Below are 25,158 nucleotides of genomic sequence, written 5' to 3'. Positions count from 1 at the left end.
ACAGTCTAGTTGTGGAAGGTCCATTTTTGTAAATAATTCACCTTTAACACCTTCTTTAAATAACCCTAACCTGAGCAAGCTGTTTCTTGTTGAAATACCTTAGTAATGAAGGTATTCTTTTATTTGCAGCCAAAAGCAGCCTAAGTGATATCCCTAACCTGGACATCACAGGAAATACCAGGAACACTTCCCACCCTACTTTTTGGGGGGAGTTAATGTGCTTGTGATGTGGGAAGGCAGATGTCAATGAAGAGGGAATAAATAACATATGAACATATGCTTTTCGGGTAACGACAGAGAAAGGAGATGAGATACAACCCTTAATACACAGTGGTATAAAAAAATGAAAAGAATAAATCAAGCACTCGGGAGATAAGGCAGGAGGATTAGGTGCTCAAGGCTAGCCTTGGCTACATAGTAAGTAGTGGGCTAGCCTGTGGTATGTGATAGCCTGTCTTAAAAAAAGAAGGAGTGTTGTTTTGTGAAAAAGAAAATACAGAGAAAATTTTTTTGTTTTTTTGAGGGATGGAACTCAGGTTGTCAGCCTTGAGCAACAAGTACTTTACCTGCTAAGCCATCTCACTTGCCCTGTATTATTTCTTTTCTTTTTGGGTGTTCTGAGACAGGGTTTCTCAGTGTAGCCCTGGCTGTCCTGGACTCATGCTGTAGACCAGGCTGGCCTCGAACTCAAGAGATCCGCCTGCTTCTACCACCCAAGTGCTGGATTAAAGGTGAGTGCAACCACCTCTCGGTTCAGAGGAAACATTTTTATTTCAAAGTTTACAAGGGAGACTGACATCTTGATTTTTCTTTTCTTTTCTTTTTTTTTTGAGACAGGGTTTCTCTAAGTAGCCTTGGCTATACTGGAGCTTGATATGTAAACCAGGTTGGCTTTGAATCTACAGAGACCTGCCTGCCTCCAAATGATGGAGTTGAAGGCAGGTATCACCTCTCTCAACTTCATTTTTTTTTTCCCTTTGGTTTTCTGAGGCAGGGTTTCTCTGTGCAGCTTTGGAACCTGTCCTGGATCTCCCTCTGTAGCCCAGGCTGGCCTCGAACTCACAGAGATCCACCTGCCTCTGTGTCCCAAGTGCTGGGATTAAAGGTGTGCGCCACCACTGCCTGTCCTCAACTTCATCTCGATGTTTTAATTTTACAGATGGCAGTCAGGTGAGGACTAAAAACACGAAGTAATTCTGAAGGCTGCAGCAAGGGTGTACCAGGAATAGAAAACAGATCTAACGATGCAAATTCTGTGTTGTTGTTGTTTTTTTTTTTTTTTTTTTTTTTTTCTCTCTGGAGTTTGCCCTCCCTTTATGAATCAATCTCAGGAAGTCAGGATGGAACAGAAGAAGAAAGGAAAAGGGAAGAGGAAGTGTGATTTCTGGTTTATTCTGCCCTTCACATCCTCATTTAATATTTTTTCTGAAATTCCTTTAACATCTAAGAAAAAGCACACAGAGGGGAGGGGGTGCTGGGGGAGGGGAACCAACCCAATAGCTTGCAGTAGCCTGGGATTCCAGAATAAATACTGAAGTTGGCAGAACATGTAGTATCCTTCCTCTCAGTAGGTCACATGAGGACATTGCCTAATATCCGTTATGTGTGTTGTGTGTGTCTGGGAACATACAATATTTATGTTCTCCTCAAATGCTTAGGTACCTTTTTCTTGTGCCAAAAAGATTTTCTGTGTCCTACCTTCTGATTTAATCTAAAAGAGACATCGAAAACTGGTCCTAAAGACTTAGAACTTCTTAGAAACAGAGGAGGATTGAGTATTCTCCAGACAAAGGCTCAGATGAAATCATTCCAAATGCTGAGTAAATGGGAGGGGATTTTAGTGGAAACCATAATGCTATGTTGTGGTCACATTTTCACAATTCTTTGGGGGCTGGGAGGGTGGCCCCTCTGCCTGGATAGGCTGGAAGGCTATTAACATTCTCTTCTGTGGAAACACAGCCCAGATTTGAGAGTCAAGACCAAGTCATGAGACTTGCTGGAGTCAAACCCTGGCACCGGCAGCAACTGCTTTTAGACAGCTGTGCCATTACCCTAAACCACAGCCTAGAGCATGCTCACAGGGAAAACAGACCAGATCTGCTGTCACCCTAAAAACACAGCCTAGAGCATGCTCACAGGGAAAACAGACCAGACCCATCCAGTCAGAGAACTTCAGCATGTGACAGCTCAACACAATGACCCTCAAGTCATTTAATACCTGGTGCAAGAGCAAATGATGATTTTACCCCTACAGGTAGTGAAAGCACCCATTTTAACAATCAACTCTCCAATTATTATTGAAAACAGTTGTCTCTCACTGATACAGGAAATGACTGAAGACAGTAATGGGTAGAAGAGCAGGCTGAAACAATAGTTTTTGTGGAAAGTATCAAAATGCACGATGAAGCAAAGCCTAGAGAAATAGGTAAGGCAGCCTTGACTATTATTTGTGGGTACCGAATCTAAAATGTTTTTCCTTTGTAACTTTTTCAGTTTCACATAGCGCATATATAAAATTTGATTAAAGATTTGTGTGTGTGTTTTTGTTTTTTTTTTAAAATAGAGTGAGCTGTTTTTGGGTATAACCCTCAAATGGGGTAGTACACAGTTGGTACATGACCAAAATTACTGGAGAGCTCAGTAAAGCTTATGTCAAGAATTTTAGGGAACACTAGCAGTACCTTAGGAGCACCCAATATCCATTTTGACGAGGCTGTAGCCAGTATCATAAAATATTGTTAATTAAATGTGCACCTCATTGAAAACTGGAATGAAGCTCTAATTTTTCTTTTAGTCTATATCTATCAAATACCTGAAAGATTACCTGCCTAATCTTCCATGCCAATCTTAAATTCATATTTTGAAAAAATTGATAGAGAAATGAATCCAAGTTAAAAGATATCATATCCAAGTTAGGCTGAGCACTGGCTACAGAAAATGCCTCTCAGCTTGCCTTATGGAAGTGTATGGAAATGAGAGTCAGAGAAAGCCACGTAGGGACGCACCTTGCCAGCAAGATCCCTTGGTACTCTTCCAGTTGTCTCATGAAGCTGGGGTTAGGCTTGGTCACTGTGCGCCGTTCCTTCACGTAGTCATAGGCTCGGTCCAGATTCCAGCCGTACTCCTTCATTGCATAGGCAATCACAGTGGAGGCTGAGCGACTCACCCCCATTTTGCAGTGCACAAGGCATTTAGATCCATGTTTCCTGGTTGGGAGATTGAGGTGAAGACAGGACAGTGTGAGGTCAGGTTTCCATCCTGGACTGCCCTCCTCTCACCCTCTTTTCTTTTTTTTTTTTGCTATGCAAAGCTTTCATCTTAGGACATCCATGTGACTCTATGATCAAATACGAGGGCCAAGTAGGCAGCTTTCACTGCACTTTAACTAATAGTTACTTGTTTGTTTTTCTCAAGACAAGGTTTCTCTATAGTCCTGGTTGTCTTGAACCGAACTCTGTAGACCAGGCTGGCCTCAAACTCAGAGATCCACCTGCCTCAGCCTCCCCAGTGCTGGTATTAAAGGAGTGTGCCACTACTGCCTAGCCTCCCCCACCCCAATATTAATATTAAGTCTTTTAATCTACTCAGTAAAGATTTAACAAGTACTTGCCATATATAAGATAATATGTACAAGGTGCTAGACACAAACTTAAGTAACACACAGCTTTTATCCTAAAGGGTAGGATTTAGTTCCAGAAACAGATCATTAAAATTCAATGTGTTAGTGAAGGTCACAGAGTGGAGAGGAGAAGTTAGCTTTCAGAGCTGGAGCTCATTTCCTGTGTGGTAGAGGCCTGTTTCCTCACAGCCCTCGGGCATGGCTCCTGAGTTACAGGTGTGGTAATGACTCATCCAATTTATTCTAATAGAGTTGTTTCTAGTTAAGTTCCCAGGAGGGCTCTGTCCCTGGAGGAAAGCATACATGAAGCCAACTTTTCGTCTCTCCAGACAACTGTAGATAGCACTGTTCACACAGCACCACAATGGAATAAATGGCAGCTGCCTGTTTTTTACATGCTCTGAACTAAACACAGGCTCCACACATACTAAGAACATGCTCTATTGTTAATCTATGCCCCAGTTCCTGAGAGTTTTTAATGCAAGGGAAGGAAGAGAAAACAATGCTACCACAAAGCAAACAAAATACATCAGTCTAAACAAGTCCTAGTTAGTTATCTTGGATGTGAACACTGTTCAGTTATGTTCTAACTCTAACAAGGTAGTGTTACAGCACACAGTCAGTCTTCAAGGATCTGTTAAATGCATGAATAAATTATGGATCTGCTGATTACATTTCCCAGCTGTTGAAGAAGGAATATTTTAAAACCTAGAGAAAAAGAACTGCTACTCTTATGGCTACTGCTCATAGATCCCAGAATCCTTTCACGTAACTGTTCTGATAAATCAAAACATATATATGTGAGCATAAGGGGACAAGCTATTCATTTCCTTACTGACTGTATTGATGGCTGACAAGCCTTCTTTCAGAAGCTTATAATCTTGTTTTCTGGAGACATGAGCTACATGAATGAGTGAGGAATTACCAGTTCAAGCGAGGTGACTTGTCCAAACAAGTGAGCAGATAAGCAAAGAATGCAAAGTATGGAATGGAATGATTTTCCTTTTAAAAACTGCATTTATTTATTTGAGTATGTGTGGGTGGGCAGGCATCTGAGTGTGTGGTACACATGTGGAGGTCACAGGATGACTTGGAGGAGTCAGTTCTCTCAATTTCTACCTTGTGTGTTCTGGGGATTAAACTTAGGTCATCAGGCTTGGCAGCAAGCACTGAGCCATCTCGCTGGTCCTTACTATAGAGTTTTTATTAGTCTACAGTTTGGAAGCCAATGCACAGTGCCTCAGATGAAAATTTAGATGTGTGCTCTACATTTTCCAATTGAACTCTAACAACTTTAACATATCAAATTTTAGGCCTTTGTCTATAGGCATGGAATGTGCTTAAACTTGGACAAGCCGAAGTAAAATAAAATTCATTCCCTATGAAAGCACCTCTTTCACATTTTCTTTTCTTCTCTCTCTCTCTCTCTCTCTCTCTCTCTCTCTCTCTCTCTCTCTCAAGATAGCATTTCTCTGTATAGTCCTGGCTGTCCTGAAACTCACTCTGTAGACCAGGCTGGCCTTGAACTTAGGGATTGGCCTGCCTCTGCCTTGCAAGTGTTGGAAATAAAAGTGTGCCACCACACTCAGCTTCTTTGGAATTTTTCAACTGAGCTTTTTAAGTGCACAGCTCCTAACTTACTTAAGGATTTAAGTTAGTTTTCATCTAACCTGTACTTCAATTTCACCCCTCAATCCCTGTGTAGGATGGTGACATTAAACCTGGCATCATCATACTAGGAACAGGGCCTTGTAGAAAGAGGCATAGAAGGAGGAGTTCCCTCTCTCAGACTCTGACCAAAACTTGAGAAACTTACGAACAACTGCATCCGTTTATGACCTTGGTGCTTGTGGTGGCTATTAGGGTTGTCAGCTTGGCTACACCTAGAATCATCTAAAACTCAAAAATGGCTGAGCACACCTGTGAGAGATTTTTGCTTAATTAAATCATTCCAAGTGGGAAAATTCACTTCTAATTGAGATTTTTGAGGTGGGAAGATGAACCTTTAATCCAGATCTTTTGAGGTGGGAAAACCCACCTCTAAATCTGGACCTGCCTTCTGCTGGCAGCCTATATAAAGGAAATGGAAGAAGGAAGCTTCACTCTTTGCCTGCTTGCTCCTGCCCTCGCCATCAAGTCCATTCCTTGACTGGCATTAGAGCCAACTTCTTTGAGATTCCAGGGTATTCTGAAGACCAGCTGAGATACCCAGCCTCATGGACTGAACAACTCCTGGATTCTTGAACTTTCCGTTCATAGGCAGCTACCATTGGGTTAGCTGGACTGCAGCCTGTAAGCAAATCATTAGAATACACACACACACACACACACACACACACACACACACACACACACATCCACACATCCATTCTCAAAGTTCTCTTAATCTAGATAATTCTGACTAATACAGGTATTGGTGCCAAAAGTGGTTCTAGAGTAACAGAAGTATAATGATGAATCTTTTAAACACCTGGAATAAGTTTTCCAATTTGCCAGCCCATACAGTTATAAAAGTATCTCCTGTTACTGAAGCCTTTCTTGGGAGCTTGAAGACTATTTAAAGCCCATGGTGTGCACTATTTTACAAAATTAAGGAGACAAATGCATTCGATGATCCTGATTCACCATTTGTGAGAGGCAATTGATCTGGTGACTGTCCTGTCTATGAAGACTGTTAAGCGGGTATAATTTCTGAAGGAAGTTAATAAAAAAAGAGGTAGTTCTCATCTACTAAAGATGGTTTGAATGCTGTCTGTTCTGAAGAGGGATGTGGCCAAGTAGCTCATTTACAATTAATTCTTCCTAGTGAAAGGATGAATAAAATGGGAAAGGAAGTCCTCAGAGCTTTAGGAGTCAATTAATTTGAAGATGACATGACAAAAGGCAAGAGAAAAACCTCACCATTTAGAGTAGCCACAATAAAGCCACTGACTGGGAAGCTTTCCAGCGCTCACTGCTTCTCCCCTTGTATTCAGAAAGACCTGGTATTTGCCTACTCACAATAGTTTGTGCTATACAACTTACAAATATCTCCAGTGCCAATTTAAGAATTTAATTCAGAACCAGGCATGGTGGGTAGTGCATTCTTTTAATCTGAGCCCTTGGGAGGTAAAAGCAGGCAGATTTTGGTGAGTTCGAGGTCAGCCTGGTCTTCTTAAGAGTTTCAAGCTATTTAGGACTACATAATGAGACCTTGTCTCAAATATTTTCCCCCTCATTTCTCATTTTTATTTCTTTTTAAGATTTATTTATTTATTTTATGTATGTGAGTGCTCTATCTGCATGTACACCTGCATGCCAGAAGAGGGCATCAGATGCCATTATAGATGGTTGTGAGCCAGCAGGTGGGTGCTGGGAATTGAACTCAGGTCTTCTGGAAGAGCAGCCAGTGCTCTTAACCACTGAGCCATCTCCAGCCCCTCATTCTTTCTTTTTTTTTTTTTCCCGTTTCATTTTTCTTTTTTAAGAAATATTCTATTCACTCTACATACTCTCCTCAGATACCCCCTCTTCCCTCCTTCCACACCCCCAGTCCTCTTTCCTAAGCCATCCCACATCCCCATAGCCCCCAAATCAGGGTCTCCCATGGGGAGTCAGCAGAGCCCAGCACACTGAGCCTAGGCAGGTCCAAGCCCCTTTCCACTGCACCAGGCTGTGCAAGGTGTCACACCACAGGCACTGGGTTCTAGAAGCCTGCCCATAGACCAGGGACAGATCCTGATCCCCCTGCCTGGGTGCCCCCAAACAGTTCGAGCCTAATGACCCTCTTCCATATCCAGAGGGCCTAGTCCAGTCCCATAGGGGCTCCTCAGCCACCAGTCCACAATTCCTGGGCTTCCACTAGTGTGCAGCCCCTCATTCTTCAGCTGCAGTATAATTCCATTTTCTTTCATTTTCTGCTTAGTGGAAAGTGAGGCTATATGAGGTTATTTTATTCTAAGGGATTTCATTTGCTTAAAGGGAAAGGATCACTAATCTTTTGTCTAGGATTATAAAATCTCAGGGCTTTTCCCCCCTTTATATCCTTTTCTCTAAGCACTATCAGTAAATTATGTCAGTCTCTCATCCCCAGTTATGTTCACACTGTGAAGAGGGATCCAAATGCTGTGTGGGACAATACTCACTTGGCTTTAGAGATGAATTTGTATGTGTCATTCCAGTAAGCCAGGAGATCCGTTGCCTCTTCATCATATACTCGGATGTTGTGATACTCAAAGACTCCAGGGAAGAAGTTGTCTATCTCTCGAGTAACATTCAAGATGTACCGTACCCTGTGAAGAAATCAAGGGAGGGCGTGTATTCTGTTTCTCAGGCTAAAATGAATTCCCAGCACCATATCTGCCATGTTCAATACCTAAATACCATTTCACTTATGTATGGTTACACGATCTCATCGTTGATAGTATTTTGGAAATAGTCCTCATATCTTTATCAACTAAAAATCAACCTAAGACCCACAACCTAGAAATTTCTGTTCTTAAAATTTCCAACAATAAAATTTTATTTGGAAGTTGTTTGTATAAAACCAGATGACTGATATACTCCAAGAAAAAAGAGAAAAGGAAAATTTTCTTATTTTTCTGAATGCTAGATTGTTAGGCAAGAAACTGTGAGGGTCCACGGAAAGCTGGGCCTGAAACTCCCTCAAGTCTACCTGACTGCATTCCTGCCAAGAGTTCTCACATGTTGAACCATTAGCAGAAAAAGATTTCTCGTTTAAAAACTTTCCCATCATCTCTTCCCCTGCACCACCTTAATTATTGCGTGGTTTAATTTACCAAAGGCTCTTTTTTCTTCAATGTTGTATAGACTTAAACATCACTGAAGTTTACTCCAGCAACACAGGCTCAGTTCTTTCTACAAAAACTGTTTCCTTCAAATCACCACATGTGGGGCTCCACAAGACACAGAGTTACTACACAAGCATTAGTCCACTCCACAACTTGCACACATGTGGTCACAGCATCATTACTGACAATAGCCAGAAAGTGGCAGACAGTTGATGACAGCAGTGGCTTCTAGAGACAGGGAAGAAGGGAAACATGACCAAGGAAGCATACACAGTCTCCTTCTGGTTTGAAAAAATGTTCTTAATTAACTAGGTAGTTTGCATAACTCAGAAACATTTACTAAAACCCACAGAATTGTACATTTTAATTGTGTTAACTATACTGCTTTATGAGTTACATTCAATAAAATGATCAGAAGAAAAAGCAAAAACATTTATTTTCTTTATATTTACTTGTTTTTTTGAGACAAGATCTCTATGTGTATCCTGGGCTTCCCTGGAACTCTATGTAGACCAGGCTGGCTGAAAATTCAGACATCCACTTGCCTCTTCCTCTTGAGTGCTGGGATTAAATGTGTAAGTCACCATGCCTGGCTCACTGATTTGATTTCATTTAAAATAAAAATGAGGGGCTGGAGAGATGGCTTAGAGGTTTAGAGTGCTTGCTGCTCTTCAGAGGACCAGAGCTCAGTTCTCAACACTAATGTGGAGAAGTTCACAACTAGCTGTGATTCCCAGTTCTAGGGGGTTAGATGCTCTTTTCTCCCTCCTCTTTGACACACACACACACACACACACACACACACACACACACACACACACAGAGTAAACTACAACAACAAAACCAAATCAATCTCCTACTTCTAATCCTATACTCCAGTAATGGATTATGGCATCATCTCTAGAGAGACAGGAAACAATTTCCTAATTCTTTTCATTCTGGAGCTGAAAATGCCCACTGCTGATTAGTGCTGTAACTCCTTGGAATTTCTCTGGTGTATCAGCAATTCTGTAACTTTAGTTCCTAAAGTCAGTAGACTATCTGGAAATGACCTTAATATCAAAATTGTAATTTGAGCTGGGTGGTGGCATGCCTTTAATGCCAGCACTCAGGAGGCAGAGGCAGGCAGATCTCTTGTGAATTTGAGGCCAGCCTGGTTTACAAAGCGAGTTCTAGGACAGCCAAGGCCACACAGAGAAACCTTGTCTCAAAAACAAAACAAAACAAAAAAACCAAACAAAAACCAAAAAAAATTGCACTTTGAAATGCCATAAATCACTGTCAGGAAATAGTACATACAGTTTTGTGACATACTGAAGTTTAAGACCCATTGAATTTAAGAAATAAGACCCAAGTGGATATTTGTACATCCAATCTTTCTGTTTTTAAAAGACAACTAGATTTAGTTGCACTTTGAAGTTTAGCCTTTTAAGAGTAAATGATGGCTGTTATTCTACAGTAGAGAGACTATGGATAAGTACATACTGTATATTTCAAAAAGCAAAGGAAAAGATTTTGAAAGTTTTCATCATGAAGAATTGATAAATGGGGGCAGAAGAGATGGCTTAACAGTTAAGAGCCAGCACAGCAGCTCACAGCCATCTATAACTCCAGTCCCAGGGATCTGATGTCCTCTTCTGGCCTCCAGGGCACCAAGCATGCAAGCAATACACAGACATATATGAAGCCAAAATACCCATACACATAAAAAGCAAAATAAAACTTAATTTAAAAAAAGAAATGAAAAAATGTTCCAGATGACAAACTTGATTTAAAACATTAAATATATGAACCTAAACATCATATGGTACCACATTAATGTATACAATTTTAATAAAATGTTTTAATAAAAGAAGCATATGAGGAAGCACCATATTGATTTCCAAAGTGGCTGTACAAGCTTGCATTCCCACCAGCAGTGGAGGAGAGTTCCCCTTGCTCCATGTCCTCTCCTGCATAAGCTGTCTTCTGTGTTTTTGATCTTAGCCATTCTGACAGGTGTAAGGTGGTATCTCAGAGTCGTTTTGATTTGCATTTCCCAGATAACTAGGGATGTTGAGCAATTCCTTAAATGTCTTTCAGCCGTTTGAACTTCCTCTGTTGAGAATTCTCTGTTTATTTCTATAGCCCATTTCTTAATTGGACTGTTGGGCATTTTGATGTCTAATTTCTTGAGTTCTTTATATATTCTGGATATCAGCCCTCTTTCAGATGTGGGGTTGGTGAAGACCTTTTCCCATTCTGTAGGCTGTCGCTTTGTCTTGTTGACCGTGTCCTTTGCTCTACAAAAGCTTCTCAGTTTCAACAGGTCCCATTGATTGATTGTTTCTCTTAGTGTCTGTGCCACTGGTGTTATATTTAGAAAGTGATCTCCGGTGCCAATGCGTTCAAGAGTACTTCCTACTTTCTCTTCTATCAGGTTCAGAGTAACTGGATTTATGTTTGATCCACTTGGACTTAATATGGTGCTTCCTTAGAAAATTGGGAATCCATCTCCCCCAAGACCCAGCTGTAGCACTCTTGGGCATATACCCAAGGAATGTTCAATCATACCACAAGGGCATTTGCTCAGCTATGTTCATATCAGCATTTTTTTGTAATAGCCAGAACCTGGAAACAACCTAGATGCCCTTCAACTGAAGAATGGATAAAGAAAATATGGTACATATACACAATGGAGTGCTACTCAGCAGAGAAAAACAATGATATCATGAGGTTTGCAGGCAAATGGATGGATCTAGAAAAAACCATCCTGAGTGAGGTAACCCAGACTCAGAAGGACAACCATGGTATGTACTCACTCATAGGAGGATACTAGATGTAAAACAAAGATGACTAGACTGCTACACAACTCCAGGGAGGCTACCTAGAAAACGGGACCCTAGGAAAGACCCAGGGATCACCCAATGACAGAGAAATGGATGAGATCTACATGAACAACCTGGATGACAGTGGGAGTCATGAAGGGCAAGATTTGAGGGAAAGAAAGCTTAGGGGAGCAGGAGATCCCAGCTGGATCAAGAACAGAAAGGGAGAACAAGGAATAACAGACCATGATAAATGAAGACCACATGAGAACAGGAAGAGGCAGAGTGCTCGAGAGGTCCCCAGAAATCCACAATGATACATCCTCTGTAGACTACTGGCAATGGTCGAGAGAAAGCCTGATCTGACCTGGTCTGGTGATCAGATGGCCAAACACCGTAACTGTCGTGCTGGAACTCTCATCCAATAACTGATGGAAGTGGATGCAGAGCCCCAGGTGGAGCTCCAGGAGTCCAATTGTTGAGAAAGAGGAGGGACTGTAAGAGTGTGAATTGTTGAGACCAAGATTGGAAAAGCACAGGGACAAATAGCCAAACGAATGGAAGCACATGAATTATGAACCAAAGGCTGTGGAGCCCCCAGCTGGATCAGGCCCTCTGGATAAGTGAGACAGTTGAATAGCTTGAACTGTTTGGGAGGCACCCAGACAGTGGGACCTGGACCTGTCTCCTTAGTGCATGAGCTGGCTGTTTGGAACCTGGGGCTTACACAGGGACACTTTGCTCAGCCTGGAAGGAGGGGACTGGACCTGCCTGTACTGAATCCACCAGGTTTAAATGAATCCCCAGGGGAGTCTTGGCCCTGGAGATGGGAATGGAGGGGAAGGGCTGGAGGGAAGGTGGGGGCGGGGGCAGGAGTGGGGAGGACAGGGGAACCCATGGCTGATGTGTAAAATTAAAACACAAATACAATAATTAAAAAAAAGGAAGCATATGAGATGGAATCTCATCTCCAGCTAGTATTATAGCCTATTATATGTCTATACAATGTGATTACAAAGTATTTGGCAAGCAGTGCTATATCAACTCACAGATTTCATATTAAATATCATATCTAAGTTTTCTAGAATGATAGAACTTTCAAACTTTACAATTGTTTGAAGCAGAATTGTAAGCTGTCAAAAACTGGTCCCACTCTCAAGAAAATTTAAGTGAACTTCTACAGATAAAGCGGAGTCAATGTTGTTTTTCAAGTTCAATCAGGGTCTCATATTCAAGGGCCCTGTCAAGAAACCTACCAGTGAACAATTTATCTAGTTTGTTTAATTTATTTATTCTTTTGTCTTTCTAGACAGGGTTCCTCTGTGTAACCTTGGCTGTCCTGGAACTCTCTCTGTAGAGCAGGTGATCTTCAAACTCACAGAGATCCTCCTGCCTCTGCCACCTGAGTGCTGGGACTAAAGGTGTGTGCCACCACTGCCCGGCAAATTTATCTAGTTTAAGAAGGCAAATGAAAGACATAGGATGAGAGTCTAGGTCTTTGAATTCTCAGCTCAGTTGATTCCTCCCTTCATCTGTCATTAGGCAAATGACAGTTCTTACATGTGTATGAATTTTTTTTATCATTCATTCACACTGAACATCATCTTAGTATGAAGCTTTGAGCAACGATAATAAAAATTCAAAAGATGAATATATAGTCTCTAAAAGCTCCAGACCAATCCTTACTAATTAAAATTTTCCAAGTTATACTTACTTTTATATCTTCAACTAAGCAACTAGATTTTCATACCTGGGGTGTTTTTTTTTTTTTTTTTTTTGTATGAAAACTAGAAGTTCATTTTTGTAATTATAAAACACCTATCTTGTCAGGGAGAGAGAAAAGTAGGTAGTGTGTATGGCATTTATCAGCACCTCAGACTCTCAGTCTATCATGGCAATCAGAAATAATTCATTCTCTTCTTCCTCTGGCCTAGGCAAGCTCTATCACTTAACTACATTCCTAGCAACTCAATTTGATTTTTTTTTTTTTTTTTTTTCGGGTTTTTCGAGACAGGGTTTCTCTGTGTAGCTTTGCACCTTTCCTGGAACTCACTTGGTAGCCCAGGCTGGTCTTGAACTCACAGAGATCCGCCTGCCTCTGCCACCTGAGTGCTGGGATTAAAGGCATGTGCCACCACTGCCCGCCCGGCCTCAATTTGATTTTTAAAGGTACCAAAGCCATTCCATTAATACAATTGATGTTTCTTAGGAGGGAAGAGGATCAAATGGTTGACAGAATAACTGCTCTGATTTTTTTTTTCTGTAAGATAATAACTGAGAACTGAAAGCGACTCTAAGGATTGATACTTCTTTGACAGGAAAACATAAAGGTTAAACAGGGACTTCTGTCATACAGAGGTGTTAGCAATTGCTCTGTGTGCTCACCCTCGGTTCTGTAAGTCCTCTAAGTTCGAGGCATTCCATTCTGAGCCCTATGGAGCCAAAAAGACAAGGTTAGTGAGTATTATCAAACCAACTAAACAGGGTATTTGGGAAGGAGCATTACGGGAAAACAGTTTCTGAAAAGTGACTCAAAAGCATGTATTCAATACCTCTAAGTACCAGGAACTTTATGTTATCACACCTAGTTTTTAATTAATGATAGTACAAAAAAAATTAGCTTTTTTTTTTTTTTCCAGGGTGGGAGTGGTGAGTGTGTGTTCACATGTGAATGGACAAGTACCACAGTATGTATGTGGAGGTCAGAGCAAAATTACTTTGTGTCCAATACTCTCATGTTCCCATGCTAACCTAAAAAACCCTGCTTTTCTGCAAAAGGTCTCTATTCACTTGCAGGTTTTTCTCAGCCAAATTAACCTCCAGGAGAGCTAGCTGTTGATACTAAAATCAGGTTGGGCAAAAGCTTCTAGCTCAGAGAAACTATACAAACTTATGAGGATTTCGATGAATCTTTTTTCCTAATGATAACCTGGCTTCCCACAAATCAATCTTTCCTTCTCACCGAAGGTTTTCTCTGAACTATGTTCTAAACATTCTTTCTCCATATCAGCTGATACCTTTCTGAATAAGCAGATCCCTGTGCAGTATAATGCAGAGCTGAGCATTCTAGACGGGAGGGGAATTGCTGCCTCTCCTTGCACAATCTGGTTGAGCTCCAGCGATGGCAACTATGCATGAAATGAGGTGACTTTGAGAAAAGTCACCCTGCACCTTGAAACTAGGATAGATCTCCTTTCCCATGTCAACTGCTGGGAAAGTGTGCACTCCCTGGGGAGGAGGAAGGACATAGGGCATGTGGTACATAACCAAGGGGAAGCCACCAAAACAAGTATAAGATGCTTAGTTACCATCTTCAAGCAAGCAATTATTTTGCACTTTGAATAAGAGTTAAATTTTACAGTTCTCCTACTTGTAAGTTTTTTTTTTTTTTTTTTTTAAATAAGAAAATTATTCATGGGGCTGGAGAGATGGCTCAGCAATTGAGAGCACTGACTGCTTTTCCAGAGGACCCAGGTTTCAATTCCCAGCAACCACGTGGCAGCTCATAAATGTCTGTAAGTCCAGTTCCAGGGCATCTGTCACCCTCACATAGATATGTAGGCAAAACACTAATGTACATAAAAAACAAGTTAAAAAAATTATTCACACCTTTAATCCCAACACTCAGGAGGCAGAGGTAGGAGGCTCTCTGAGTTTGAGGCCAGCCTGGTCTGTAGTATGAGTTTCAGAACAGCTGGGGCTACACAGAGAAATCCTGTCTCAAAATAAAATGAAAAAACAAAACAAAACAAAACCAACCAAATTTACAAGTAGTAAAAACTCTTATACTCTAATAGTAGACATGTACCATAAATATGTCTAAATTTATACCGTGTACAAACATTCTATATAATTTATGGACCCAGCTGATAATGATGTGCCAATCAATGCAGGTTCATTAACTCTAACAAATGTATCACTCATTCGTTCGTTCATTCATTCATTCATTCATTCATTCATTGAGACATGGTTTTTGTCCATCTTTGGCTTTCCTGGAACTCTCTCTGTAGACCAGACTGGCCTTTAACTCATAGAGACCCACCTGCTTCTGCCTCCCAACTCCCAAGTGCTAAGACTAAAGGCATGCACCACCATCACCCGGTCCACATGTACCACTCTTGACAGGGTATGCTGATTATGTGGCAGGCTGAGGGTACACAGGAAATTTTTAATCTTCTTCTTAATTTTCCTATGAATCTAAAACATCTCTAAAATTAGAGTCCATATACTAGATGTATGTGTGTATATGTAGTAATACATAACTAGGAAGCAATAACAAAAGATAACAATGATAATTCTTGGATAATGATTAAAAGTGATTTATGATCTTCTAAAATTGAAAAAAATTCTACAATGAACTTTAAGTATTTTATTTTATGTGTATTAATGTTTTTCCCATATGTGCTCTACCTGTGTGGCATGGAAGTCAGAAAAGGGTTTTAGATGCCCTGGAATTGGAGTTCTGGATAGCTCTGACCTTCATGTGGATGCTTGGACCTATTCACTATGTATTTTGGATTGACCTTAAATTTGTAACCATCTTCTGCCTCAGCTTCAGCAGTGTGGGATTATAGGCAGGAACTACCATGCCTGGTGAACATAAATTATTTTTGTAATAAGAAAAAACTCAAGAAGGAATCCTAGGAGAAATCTGTTGTTAGAAATAAACACATTTGTAGGTGATTAGGGAAATATAATTTGGGGGACATTGGACTGTTATTTCTGCTTTTAGTAATATTAAAAATTGCTATATACCATAAAATATACTAGCTGAAGAAAGAGTAAAGAGGAGGCAGTTTTGAATTCTAGATGGAAGTGAGTGGTGGCAGAGACATAGGAAATATGCCTGCCTGGAACAAAATAGGTTGACCAGTCAGAAAATGGCTATACATGATATTTATCATGCCTGTATCCATCCATCCATCCATCCATCCATCCATCCATCCATCCATCCATCCATCCATTCATTTGAGACAGGATCTCACTACATAGCTCCGGCTGGCCTAGAACTTGCTATGTAGACCAGGCTGTCCTCAAACTCACAGAGATCTATCTGCCTCTACCTTCTGAGTGTTGGGATTATAGGTGTGCACCATCATGTTAGGCATCTTGTCCACATCCTTTGTGTGTATGGTGCTGGCTTTCAAACTCTGGGCCCAGGACATGAGAGAAAAGTTCCAAATTTTTTAAAAAGTGTTAAAATCCACATTTAGGGCTGGGAATGTGGTTCAGTGGTATAGTCCTTGTCTACACAAGTCTCTACACTTGATCTCCAGTACCAAAGAAACAAATAAGCAATGTTTGATGGTAAAATGATTTCTAGCTTGATCCTGACCCCTTTCTTCCTAGGGTCTCATGGCTCCCAGGTTGAATTCAAACTCTCTATGCAGCCAAGGATGACCTTGTCCTGAGTACTGGAGTGTCACCACACCCAGCCTACATGGTGTTGGGGACCAAACTCAGGACCATATGCACGCAGATAGACACTGGACCACATGGGCTATATCTTCAGCTAGCTCTAGCCCCTGTCTAACATAAATTCTTTTTGGCTACCAGCAATTTGTCCTTCATAAAAATTCAGTCATGCTGGGCAGTGGTGGTGCACGCCAGCACTCGGGAGGCAGAGGCAGGCTGATCTTTGTGAGTTCAAGGCCAGTCTGGTCTATGGTCTACAGAGCGAGATCCAGGAAAGGCGCAAAGCTGCACAGAGAAACCCTGTCTCGAACCCCCCCCCCCCAAAAAAAAAAAAATCAGTCATATTTCATGGAGTCTGGGCAAAGAACCTCTGAGTGAGTGGCTCCTAAGATTTCTACAGACAACACAAGAATTCCAGCAATGGAAGAGTAAGATATTTTGAGACCTCATGAAACTATACACTAGAGATAACAAATTCAGGTTCCTTATCCACAGAAAGGCCAGTACAATCTACACCCAGAAATGGCAAAACAGCTGAGTGGTGGGGGAGCATGCCTTTAGTCCCAGTGCTGGGGAGGCAGAGGCAAGGGGATCTTTGTGAGTTCGAGGACAGCTTGGTTTACAGAGTGAGTTACAGAACAACACAGAGAAACCCTGTCTCAAAACAAAATAACTAATCAACAACAACAACAACAACAAAAACCCACAACAACCCAGAAATAGCAACACATATTAGCCAAGTTAAAGTATTGGGAAACGCCAGGTATAATGGTGCACACCTTTAATCTTAGCACTTGGGAGGCAGAGGCAGGTGGATTTCTGTGAGTTTGAGGCCAGCCTGGTCTACAGAGCGAGTTCCAGGATAGCTAGGGATATGTAGGAGAAACCCTGTCTCACCCCCAACTCCCTGGAAAAAAAAAGTACTAGAAGAGAAGATCCCCTGTCAGTTTACAGCTCTGCACAGTAATTTCATAACTATGGGCCATATGAATCAATCTAGAGACAAATATGCTCTAAAATGTCAAGCTTTCAATAGTACCAAGTCTGACTGCATGGTAAAATAAATTCTAGAATGTTCAGAGTGAGGTAATACAGTTTAGTCAGTTTCTGTGTGTCTGTCCCTCTTCTATCTGTATCCTGGCTTCTTCTTCTTCTTCTTTTTTTTCCCCCGAGACAGGGTTTCTCTGTGTAGCTTTGCGTCTTTCCTAGATCTCGCTCTGTAGACTAGGCTGGCCTCGAACTCACAAAGATCCATCTGCCTCTGCCTCCTGAGTACTGGGATTAAAGGCATATGCCACCAGCGCCTGGCTGTATCCTGGCTTCTAACCAGTGCAGTTCATATAACCAGTTCAGTTCATATATGTGCTTATCAGAAAAGAGAAGTGCTACATTTCTGAATATAGATAGTACTTGGCCTCTCTATGGATCAGGATAAGAAGCCTTTCTAACATACTTTTGGCCAAATTGTATAGGAAGTGGAAACAAAATGATGGTTTAGTATTCTTCTTTGCTTTTAAGTATTCTTGTTAACTTTGTTCCTGCTACTATGTACACATGAAATTAGAATTCTTCAACCCTAGAGGCTTCCTATCTAGTTTCTCTGTGTCTTTCTTGAGGCAATTATAGGTTACTGAATGTTTGGGAACTATGAAGAAAAATTTTTAGTCAATGACTTTTTGGTAATCATGAAAAGGAATTTGGGGGACTCAAAATGCTGTGACATGGTTTCTTTATGTTTAAAAGTTGAGGGCTGAGGATGTAGTTCAATGGTAGAGTATATGCTTAACATGTGCAAGGATCAGGATTTGATCCATAGGGCTCCAGAAAAAAACGAAGCGAATAAATCCCAATAGGCTTTCTGTTATAAGTTGTCCCATTTGCTCAGATGAAATACATCAGGTCTTATATACATCCGGTAGACTAGAAAGGTACAAAAATCATCCTAGTTAGATATACTGTGTGAAACCACAGCATACTAGCATGTTTGACTCTGAGAATTATAAAAAACCAAACCAAACCAAACCAAAAAACCAGATGAAATATTTAACAACCTAGAGGAAGAAAGCCCTGGTTTGTAGCATTTGCTAAATTCCTTGGTATAAATATTACCACCATACTCAGCTTTAATCCACATAAAAACCCACTGACAGAGGGACTGGGGAGAAATGAAGAGCAGCGGCAAGCCATTATGTACTATGTCCACCATACAACACACATAAATAGCCTTCAAAAGCACAGATATTATTAGCAGTGTTAGGAAAATAATGTAGCAAAATTATTAGAAAGCAATGAGGCTGGAGTACATATTGCCTATGCTTTTAACTCAGTTACATTCAAATTTTTTAGATTTATTTACTTTATATGTGGCTTTAAAACTTACCAGGAATACATGCTCAAATATCTGTGTAGGACTATCCATCTGACCAAGGATCACGATCATTTCATTATCTATGAATTCCTTGAATTCTCGCAAGTTGCACACCATCTGCATCTCCAACTCTGTGCGTATCTGAAACAGAAGTGGCGTGCTGTGTTAGCCCCGGGAGTCCTTCTGGGTTGCCAACACTATTCTCAGCTCCACACCTACTGTCATTCCACTTCTAGCTTCGGGACAACGAGGACGCAGTGTTGCTCACCTCTTTGGATGTGATATTTTCCAAATCCTTTTGCATCATAATCTCCCTTAATTTGGTTTTAATAAGCCTTTCTGTTCGTTCACGTTCAGTTGGTCTGAGGATAGACAAGTAATAACTTTTCTTAAACAAGAACTTAAAGTAATGAATTTACCATTTGATTATGTTTCCAAACTACTTCTCTCACTCCATATTTATATTGCAGAAGCATAGCATAGCAGATGAAAACTACATCCAACTGCACAGTGAGTTTCAGGACAATGTGGGTACTATATAATGACACAGTGTCTAAAACAAAAACAAACTAACAACAAGAACACCTTCCCAAACTAAACCAACCAAAAATAAAAAACAAAACAACAAACAAAAAATATATAGAAAATAATAAACATGTGAAAATTACTTGAACAGGTTCTATGTGTTTAAAAGTCTTTAAATATACCAAGAATGTACAGATCTATGAAGAATCAAAGACAAACTGGGTGTGTCGAGTATATCTCAAGTCCCTACCAAGAACCCCTGGATATCATCACCTACTGAGTTAGAATGCCAATCTGGGTAGAATAGTGGTGTGACTCAATAGAAGCAGACCTTAAAATGCCATCCTATGCTGACCACTCATTGCTGTGGGCCTATAAGATAGGAAGGAGGAAGACTGAGTCAACCTCCTCCAACAAGGCAAGTTTTATTCCAGAATGGGTCGTAGGGTCAGCTATCTGGAATACTTCCATCGGAAACATTTTCCTCTTCATGGTAACTCAGAATAGCTCCATGAAAAATTTTTTTTTTCTTTGAGACAAGGTCTTGCCATGTAGTCCAGGCTGGCCTAGCTAGCTTTTCAATCTTCCTGCTTCAGCTTTCCAAGTACTGGGCCTAAAGGTGTATATCACTGCCTTTTCTTCCTGCTCACTTCCGTGAAATTTTTATAATAACTCTATAGTTAAGGAGACAAACATGTTAAAAAATATGCTGATAATCACACATATTAGCAGAAAAATCAGACCACTCAGTACAGCCCAGCTCTCTATCTGCAGGATTGTGTTGATTTTTAGTTTTCGGACTCTAAATTACTCAAGGCCAGGTGTGGTGGCACATGTCTTTAGTCCTAACACACTGAGTTAGAGGCCAGCCTGGTCTACATAGTGATTTCCAGGCCTGCCAGGGCTATATAGTGAGATCCTGTCTCAAAATAAATAAATAAAAAAAATTTACTCAGCTGGGCAGTAGTGGTGCATGCCTTTAATCCCAGCACTTGGGAAACAGAGGCAGGTGTATTTCTGTGAGTTCCAGGCCAGCCTTGTCTGCAGAGCTACTTCCAGGACAGCCAAGGCTACACAAAGAAACCCTGTCTTGAACTCCCCCCACTCCCCCCCACCCCCCCAAAAAAAAGAAGAAAGGAAGAAAGAAAAGCATTAGTTCAGTGTAACTGGATGCTTCTCTAGTGGCATGGTTCATATTATGGAGAATCTGAGTACTTTCTGTCCCATCTTTGCCCCTACCCACTCAAGAAAGGTATCTGCTTTGAATCTCCTTATTTGGAAATGGATATGGCCTAAGCCTTCAGGCATCCTGCCTGTTCCTGCTGCTTACAGCCTTATCACTGGCTGCAAAAATAGCCTCTGTAATCTTCAATTCTGTATGCTGCATCTCCACACACTTGGAGCCTGACATTGCTTAGGCACTCAGCTTCTCACGAACTTTGCAGAAAACGGCTAATACCTGTTTGGTTTTGCCAAGGCATTTCTGCCTTGAATAGGAGTGCAATTCTTATTTAGCCCTCATTTTCCTGGACACAGTAGTATGGGAGGAAATGTGTAATGACAGTCTTCTATTCAAAAGATGTATTTATAAAAACAGACTTCAGTACCTGTGTGCATGCATGGGCTCATTTCCTAGTTAAGCAGTTTGCCTTTGAGTCCTTCACTCCCTGAGGTGGAGTAGTTTGGGAGCAGACAGACCTAGGCTTAGTCATAGCCCTACTACTTACAGTTCATGTGACCTTGAAGGAGGTCCTTCTCTTTTTGTTGTTTTGTTTTTGTCCCTGTTCCTCCCCCCCCCCCCACCCCCACATACACCCAGGATTTCTCTGTGTAACCCTGGCTGTCCTGGAACTCTCTCTGTAAACAAGGCTGGCATTAAACTCGGAGATCCACCTGCCTCTGCGTCAAGTGTTGGGATTAAAGGCCTGCACCATCACTGCCTGGCTTTTTAAATTTATTTTATGTGCACTGGTGTTTTGCCTGCATGTATGTCTGTGTGAAGGTGTTAGATCCCCTGGAAGAGCAGCCAATGCTCTTAACCACTGAGCCATCTCTTAGACTTTATAGCATTACATTCTTGATTACAGACACTCTATTGTGCCCAGGAGTGAAATTCCTCAGGCCTTTGTAGGAAATAGAAGGATCTTCATGTATGAGAGAAGTGTACTCTACATTATAACTACTGTCAATGGGGCAGTGTTAGTTCCTAAGGAATATGTTGCCTAAGACACAAGAAAGGGCATCTACAATCCTCAGCAAGCCAACTTACATGTCTGTGAAGAGGGCTGGAGAGTCAGGCCGATGAGACTGCACATCCTGCATAGCATTCCATTCATTGACTGAGGATTGATCTGAGTTGATATGGCTCTCATAATAACTCACCCAAGTGAGAAAAAGGCTGCCTGGATAGTAGTTATGCATTCTGGCCACTTCACAAGCCTTGTGCAAGCTCTGTAGTGCAGACCTGAAAGATAGGCCTAGAAATGAGCACTATAGAATTATGGCATACCAAAAGGATAAAACCTATGTCTATCTCAAACTCCTCTAATTTTTACAAAGAATAGTACAGAGTATTCTTCTCTATAGAATTTCATCCTTTTCTGGAAGCCAAGATTCTGTGATCTTGATGCATCCTCAAGGCTAGGAGCTGGAGGAGGAGAAGAGAATTGACAACTAACTCCCCAGTGGAAAAAAAGGTCTAGGAACCTATGGCCTCATGACTCATGTTGTGACTGTGTCATTAGCAAACAAAAACTAACAATTAACTATTCAAAATTTGTTTCCCTTTGGCACAGGATCATGTGATAGCTTATTCTCTCCGATTCTTATAAGCTCCACAGAGATCACATAGGCAGATGCCCCTAAGCCACGAGGCTATGTCCTTTGATGTCCAGGAAGTACTGACCTAATGGCTTTTACCATTCTTGCTACCTTAGTCTCCCAGTTCTTTAAGTTATTTATTCATTCACATGAGTTCTTTTCTAAGAATAGCTCTGGCTACCCTGAGGCTAAATTAAACCTTCTGACTCTGAGCTCAGAAACCCAAGAAGAGTAAACAAAACTAAAAACCATGTTTTTTCTATTACCTAAGCTAAAGCTAGAAATGCTAGAAGTAAACAAAGACAAACAAAAGAAATACTAGGAAGTAACTTACACAAGACCAAGGACCATTCTATATTTTGTTTATTGGTCTATCTCCAGTGATTAAAAAGGACTAGATCATAGCTGGAGCTCAAATAAATGACTTATTAGCTACAAACTAATATTTTTCTATTGAAGGAAAAGGAAGTATAAGAGAAGTCCATGGCTATTCATTTACATACTTTTCTTTATAACATTTATTTTTTTTTTAAATTATTTTATGTATATGAGTGTTTTGACTGCACGTATGTCTGTGCACCATATGTGTGCCTGGTGCTCAAGAGGTTAGAAGACGATGAAGGAGTCCCTGGAACTGTAGTTACAGAGGATCATGAGCCACTATTTGAGGGTTGGATATTGAACTTGGGACCTCTGAAAGCACAAGAAGTATTTTTAACTGTTGAGCCAACTTTCCAGCACCTACCATTTTTTAAAAAAAATATTGATTTGTGTGTGAGTGGGTGCACATGCCACAGTAGCATCCGTATGTGGACAGAGGTAAATTTAGGGGGCATTACTTCTTTCTTCCACTAGGTGTGTCCTGGAGATCAAACTCAGGCTCTCAGTCTTAGTGGCCAGTGCCTTTACCTAAGCCGTTTTAAGTGATCTTACATATTTTTGTTAAAAATACCTTTTATTTTAACCTCCTCCTAAGAAAAGTGATCCATGCTCATTTTGAAAAAGTTCTATAGTTAGCCAGACATGGTGGCATCTGCCTTTAATCTCAGCACTCAGGAGGCAAACTCAGATCTCTGAGTTTGAAGCCAGCCTGGTCTTCAGCGCGAGTTCCAGGACAGTCAGAGCTATGTAGAGAGACCCTGTCTCAAAAAACCAAAACCAAAACATAACTAGTTTTATAGTGCTTGTGTAGTGTGCAGGAGGCACCGAGTTTGATTCACAGTGCCACAAAATAAACAAACAAAATAATGTCAGGAATATCATGTAATTCTAGCATCACTATTCAAGTTTGGAGCTACTCTTTGCAATCCATGTCTACCCGCAGGCTATAGTAAAAACCGTACGGCTGTACCATGCACTTGTGCACACGCACTTGCTCTTTTACTTTACAGCCTGTCATCAACTCTGACTTCAACATTCTCCGACTCTATTTTTTTTGAGACAGCCTCTCACATGTCCTAGGCCTGGAACTCCCTGTAGAGTTCGTTCACTAGGACTTTGAACTTAGAACTTACCCTACTGTCTCCGCCCCTGCCACTCCCCGAGACCTGGGAATACAGGGGATATGTTGTAGACTCTAAAAAGTATTTTAAAAATATAATCTCAGGGGGCTGGAGAGATGGCTCTTCCAGAGGACCCAGGTTCAATTCCCAGCACTCACATATGGCAGCTCTGTAACTCTAGTTTCATGGAATCTGCCACCTTCACACCAAATGCACATAAAATAAATTTAAAATAAATCATTTTTAAAAAAGGACACAGTCTCACACACATACACACATAAAAAGAGAGAGAGAAAAAACTAACTTTAAAAAATATAATCTCAGGTTTTATTTCTGGAGTGTGTACGTGTGGTAGATGTATGTGTACACATTTGTGTGGATTTACGTGGGCACTTGTGCATGTGTGCTCCTGCATGAAGCCAGATGTCAATTTGGCCAGCCTAGGTGATGAGCTTCAGAGAGTCGCCTGTCTCTAGCGTTTTTTTCCTTTTCTTTTTAAATTAGATATTGCAGATTGGATAAGTTTCCAGTCTTGTGCAGCAAACACTTACCTGACTGAGCCATCTGTCAGTCCCCTAAACTTTCCTAGTACTCAAAATGCTCAGAGAATTTCAGTTTCATTCCAGTGATTCCACACATGCTCTCTTCATTTGGAAATGTATGCTTTATAATCAGACCTCACAGAGTCTGCTGCAGCTGCCCTAAAATACACTCGGTGTTAGCTGCTTCAGACACACGGCTGCATGCAGGAGTGGGAGCCCACAGTCACTAGTGTCCAGTTAGGGACACCTGGTCTTAACAGTGCTTGGGTCCACACCACTAGTGTTTCTCTCCTCTGACTTGGAATTCAATATTCTTAAAAAAGGTAACAGAACTATGACTCGTCAGTTTACTTCAAACATCATTTCTTGATCCGAGTTATTACTGCTCTGTCTTCCTCCTCAAAATACATCTGAAGTCCTGTCATCCTACTGTACCCATGGATAGACAGGTCAGCTACTTCTTAACTGAGTATTAGTCAAAGGAGTCATTTTCTATAAAAGTTCACCTGTGAACTATGCTCTAAATATATAAATGTGGTCTAAGCTCATCTAAAACCCTGTCCCACTTTAATTACTGCATAAGAAAGTCAACTGTTCAGCGACAATGAGGATTCTACACACCTAAATCCTACCACTTGTTATGCAGGGTCAGATTATGTCCAGACTTATCTCACTTCTCATTTTGTTTGCCTTATCTCCATTCTGCTCATTATGGGGGACTTCTACTACAGGACAGGCAGTGTGTATGTGTGTGTGTGTGTGTGTGTGTG

The 25,158-nt window shown here is 41.0% G+C and overlaps 1 protein-coding gene across 1 annotated transcript in view; it reads right to left on the bottom strand.

Annotated features, from left to right (window-relative positions):
- Positions 1-25,158, bottom strand: part of Ssh2 (slingshot protein phosphatase 2) — a 241,219-nt gene that overhangs the window by 14,423 nt on the left and 201,638 nt on the right. The window contains exons 8-13 of the mRNA XM_036195374.1: positions 21,794-21,988; positions 19,268-19,361; positions 19,012-19,140; positions 13,602-13,648; positions 7,744-7,890; positions 3,006-3,206 (exon numbers count right to left, since the gene is read on the bottom strand). Of these exons, the coding sequence (XP_036051267.1) occupies positions 3,006-3,206; positions 7,744-7,890; positions 13,602-13,648; positions 19,012-19,140; positions 19,268-19,361; positions 21,794-21,988 (813 nt within the window). The remainder of the gene's footprint in view (positions 1-3,005; positions 3,207-7,743; positions 7,891-13,601; positions 13,649-19,011; positions 19,141-19,267; positions 19,362-21,793; positions 21,989-25,158) is intronic.

Source organism: Onychomys torridus, chromosome 8, assembly GCF_903995425.1.
Source record: "Onychomys torridus chromosome 8, mOncTor1.1, whole genome shotgun sequence".
NCBI lineage: Eukaryota > Metazoa > Chordata > Mammalia > Rodentia > Cricetidae > Onychomys > Onychomys torridus.
Note: the sequence above shows the minus strand (reverse complement) of the source record. Positions and strands in the feature narration are given on the sequence as shown.